Here is a 5,000-nt window from a genome sequence, read left to right on the forward strand (position 1 = left end):
GAGGGAATAAGAAAAAAAGTAGACAACTTCATGGAATGGTGTTGTACACAACATAATTAAAAGACTGTGGGGAATGTTTACAACCCAAATTAAGTAGCACAATCATACACTTAATTTTAACACCTAGTGCTTAACAATATTGTAATCACAATGCTAATTTACAAGCAATAAATTTTCTACAACTTTTTGACAGTAGTTTAATGTTGTAAACTTATGGAGCTTAGTGTAGCCGCGTGACAAAATATTATTGAAAAACCATAGGGAGATCATAGCCCCTGTCTCTGTTTCGCTGTTTGATCCCAATGGCTTCTCTTACTTTTCATCTTTAATTCACTGGCTAACCTTCTGGCCTGTTTTGTCCAGATACTCATGGACAGCGGGAAAGTGTTGCATCTCAGAGTTAGTATTCTGACTCTCTTCCTACCCGTATTGGTTAATCACTTCTTGGAGGGCACTTGGAGTTGTACTTTAAAACAGATTCTGGTTATAGCTTTTGGCCAATCAGACGTCTGGTATGGTTTGAGATTGAAGCTATAGAAACCGTTTTCCGTGGTGATACGCACGCCTTGCACAAGGAATTAACAGGTTAATTCAGCATTTTTTGCATATGGTTTTTTCAGCATATTACTAGTATGAAGCTTCTCATACGCCATTTTTAAAAGCGCGAAAAAAGAAACCAGTAAAGCCTCTACATCTGTAGCCAATACACGGGATTATGACTTCTTAATAGACCATAATTAAGTGCTCCATGCATAATCAAAGAAGGATTGCGAAGTGTTAATGTAGAGCGATGCGTATTTGAGGATAAGAAATACAATGCTAGTTGTCTAAATTTTGAGGGGGGAGCTGGGAAGTTACATTAGTTCCCTGCGGGATTTATGGGCATTTTCTTGTCTACTGCTCCAAATTTTGTAATCTTTGTAATTTTGTAACATTTGAAACGGTAACGAAGAAGGGTATTTTACATGCGGCCACTTAGGCCTTGTACATGTAACTAACAGTTTAATTCTTCAATTTCAGCATACCAGCAATATGAGGCTTTATAGAACAATAATACTGTCACCCATGTTATTCATAATTAGCAAAAATGGAACAAAATAGCAACACTTTAAAATGAGTATTGTCCACATCTGTTCGTGTTGCACTTGTGTGTATAACTACTCGCGGCTTTATGCCTTCCTTGTATGCTAGCCGCGTAGGTTACTCGTACGGAATCTTAAATATGTTGTAACTATTTTTTTTATCTCAGGTAATTTTTATTTTTCTCTTGTTTCAACTTTATCAGCGTAACCCAAAAACAAAAGAAAAACAAAAATTACCTGAGATAGATTGCAAACACCTACTCCCAGTAAATCTCACACTCTGGTAAGCTAGCTTCTAATTTTAGATTAACAAAACTACCAACAAGATACATTTAAGTAATTTGCACAAGTCCATGATTTATAATTAATGTTTTATTGAGCTAGAAAATTCTTTTAAAAGACAGTCAACAGTATCCTGTTTCATGAAAATATAGAAGAGGTTTCCAAGACATGTAGTGAGTTACATGAGCTGCATGAGTTACACATTTGCTGTAAAGTGCTTTAAAAAAAACATTCATCTTAAACGACGACGTTGCGAGAAAGCAGACGTAAATCAGAAATAGGACGATCCAATTAAATCCAACTGTAAATGAATTTGTCCTGTGCAACCATCACTCAAATCGTTTAATCCAGACGGCAATTTGTAATTGTTTCAATGGAATTTTCAACTAAATGTAAGTCCTAAGTTAAGAGTCTTAATTGTGAAGAAGGGGGCAGGAGTTTTAGTGGTGGCAACAATCGGCGAGAAAATTAGTTGAGACACGTCGCCCTAAAGGGGATTTCTGACGTTTTACTGACTTCAAAAGGGGAAAATAAGTCTTTCCCTCCCCCATCCCCTCCATACAATTTTGTGCCACTGTTCGAGCTACCTATATATAGAAAACAACAAATACTCCACCTTTGAATGAACCATCAAAACTAATGTCATTAGCTTTAACCAGCAAGGTTCAATACAAACTGTATCAGGAGAATCAGTAGAATCAGTAGAATCAATTCCACCGAAAAAGACAAGAAAATCCGCATAGCTAAAGCCTGGACCGCCCTGGATAAGATGGACACAGTCTGGAAATCCGCTCTTTCAGACAACCTCTAACGGAGCCTTTATCTTGCCAGTGTTGAATCAGTTTTAATGTATGGTGTCTCTCCCTAGTCCGGCATTAATCCCTAGCTCGAGTCCAAGCTCGATGGAACCTATAACCAGATGCTGAGAGCTATACTTAACATCTCCTAGAGACACCATCCAACCAAACTGCAGCTTAATGGACTCATCCCCGACATTTCTACAATCTTACGTGAACGAAGAATGCGCTTTGCAGGTCACCGCTGCCGAGCAAAACAAAGACTTGCAAGCGATCTACTGCTCTGGTCACCTAACCATGGTAAAAGGGTTGGTCGCCCTGCAATCACCTCCATCGATCAACTCTGTAGAGACACGGGATGCCTTCTAAGCGACCTCCCTGCTTTGTTGCAGGACAGTGATGGATGGAGTGATAGACTCGTGAATACCCGCGCTATCTCGACCTGATGATGATGATGATGAATGTAGGGGTGGAGGGAGGCGTATAGATTCTTTTGTTCTCTGAAGGTACCCTATTTGCCTACAATGTCTCAAAAATTTTCTCGCCGATTGTAGTCTAGTATAAGATTTATCCTTCCTTGATGACCATGAACTGGGAGAATTATAAATAAATCAAAGTCACGCAAGCCGCGATAAAGGAGGGTGTAAGCCCGAGAAGAAAAAATAAGAGACCGTCTTTTCTCGTCTGGTCCTAATCCCTTAATGTAACATAACGTTACAATAAGATAAGAACTAGACGGCTTTTAAGAGAAAAGGCCGACTGCAAGTAGTCTAGAACAAAAGGGGTTCTTATTGGACCTTATATCAGGCGTGCGTCCCTTATCCTCTCTCCACAGTTCCCCTTCCTTTTCCTCTTCCTCCAAATCCCCTACCACTTTTGAAGCCTGCTACGCAGGCTAAAAGAGAAAGACAACGGCAACAAAACAACACGGTTAAAAAGCGCGTCGGCAATTTTTTTGGTTTGGGGAAAATGCGATGAATCTCATCGCGCTTTGTTTTAAGGAATTCGTTAATTTTCTAATACACAAATTTCCTCTTAGCCTTTGCAGTAGTGGATCATGTTAATCTTTTCTATCCTAGTTCACTTGCAGTTTATTGTCACTTCTTTGGTGTTCTAGGTTTCTGATTTAGCAAATCATATAATTAATTTCTCTTTCATTTCAAGCTGGATATTATCTCAGATGCAAAATAACGACTCAAAGTCTTGCAAGAGAACTCGTTTTTATTCACTATCCCTACGGCAAAAATACAACCTACACTCGCAACGTCAAAGGCTACTGAGTAGGTAAAGGCGCACCAAGGCTATGCATATGCACCTAGGCTTAAACGGGTTTAGCTTAATGCGGTTTCTGTAGCATGCAGTACCTCCCCCCTCTCCCCCCCAAATCCCCATGGGGAGAATGCTAGTCCATGGTAGGTTTACGTATGTCGCTGGTGCCAATTTATAAACCAGATTGACCACACCTCCAACATGAGCTGTAAGCATACTCCAAAATGAGCAGAGGTCCCAAAACAACGCCTACTCTTCAGAATAATTTAAGGACGTTTTTCAATTATCCTTTGCTATAACGGGTCTTGAACATATTCTCCTTAGCCTGACTCATGCACCATCTAGAATGCCTTTCCCTTAATACTAATATATAGATTTAGCCAGGGCTAAAAGCGAGGCTCCCATTAATAAATTTATAATTTAAATTAAACAATAAACTTGTATTCGAATTCCACAATTCAGTTAACTTTAGAGGCAATTTTATGTGACTTTTGAGGGAAAGGCTACCTGATTTTAACGAAAAATAATTTGCAAACAGCCCAAGAGTGAACCAAATCTTACATCGAGTTGATAGCTACCCTCATATGTACACCCAAAAACTGGTAATCATCTTCGATCACATTTAATAGCCATAATAGCTCTTGGTCACCGTAGATCAATTAGTGGGAAAAAAAATCAGGCGAACTTTTTTGGGTTCGACAAGTTTACTTTGCAAAATCTTGTCAACAAATCTGGGTGCGTGTAAACCAACCTTTTATACCATTTATACATCACATCTGAGGTGAAACAGTAGTATGAGGCACTGTTTTTATCACACCGGCAGACCTCGGACAGAAAGCAGTATTTCACAATACAAATGCACTCATTCAATATTCATAAACTGTTAAAAAAATTTCCAAAATCACCTATACGACCATCCGGTTCTCACTTTTGTAGTGCGAGCTGTGGCGAGTGTTTGAATGAACATTAACAGAGTTACGCTCCAACATTATAAAGAATTTATTCTGTTTATTTTTTATTTAATGGTTTATTAACGCGCGGCATTTTGAGTACTCCTGCAAGCGATGTTCACTGAACGACTGAAAACAATCGGCACAGCGATTAAAATTACAAGAGAGACTACTAACAATCCATAAAAGAAATATAATTCGGTGAAACATATACAGAAACAACAATTTTCATTCAGAAAGACAAGTATTAAAGTATCCCTAAAAATCCTGAGTCTTCAAGCTTAAAGTTAACTTTATGTTTTAAGCCGGCTTCCCGGTGTTTGCTTTTTTCAAAGACGAACTCGAGGCAAGAAAATCGCTCAAAGCTTTCTTTTCCGGCCAGAATTATAACTAAATATTCTTTGGAACGTTTTCTTTCTATTTGCGGTGAGAAACTGTCTTAAGGCTTTTTAAAGTTCTGTAAGCTTATATCAAACCTGATACTCGGTCAGATCATTGTCTCAAATCTTACAAACGTGCATAAACTAAATGACCGCATAAACTCCGCTCGACTTCATTACATAAGATCTAAAAAAACAAACATCAAATACAATAATTTCTCTGGCTTACCATTCGAGATG

General features: G+C 38.5%; 1 protein-coding gene across 1 annotated transcript in view; it reads left to right on the plus strand.

Annotated features, from left to right (window-relative positions):
- The window catches only part of LOC140946075 (uncharacterized), a 189,225-nt gene extending 189,104 nt beyond the window's left edge, over positions 1-121 (plus strand). Inside the window, exon 5 of the mRNA XM_073395150.1 lies at positions 1-121. This exon is cut by the window's left edge and continues 67 nt beyond it. Coding sequence (XP_073251251.1) covers positions 1-56 — 56 coding nt within the window. The 3' untranslated portion in view covers positions 57-121.
- The last annotated feature ends 4,879 nt before the right edge of the window (positions 122-5,000 follow it).

Source organism: Porites lutea, chromosome 1 (assembly GCF_958299795.1).
Source record: "Porites lutea chromosome 1, jaPorLute2.1, whole genome shotgun sequence".
Taxonomy (NCBI): Eukaryota; Metazoa; Cnidaria; class Anthozoa; order Scleractinia; family Poritidae; genus Porites; species Porites lutea.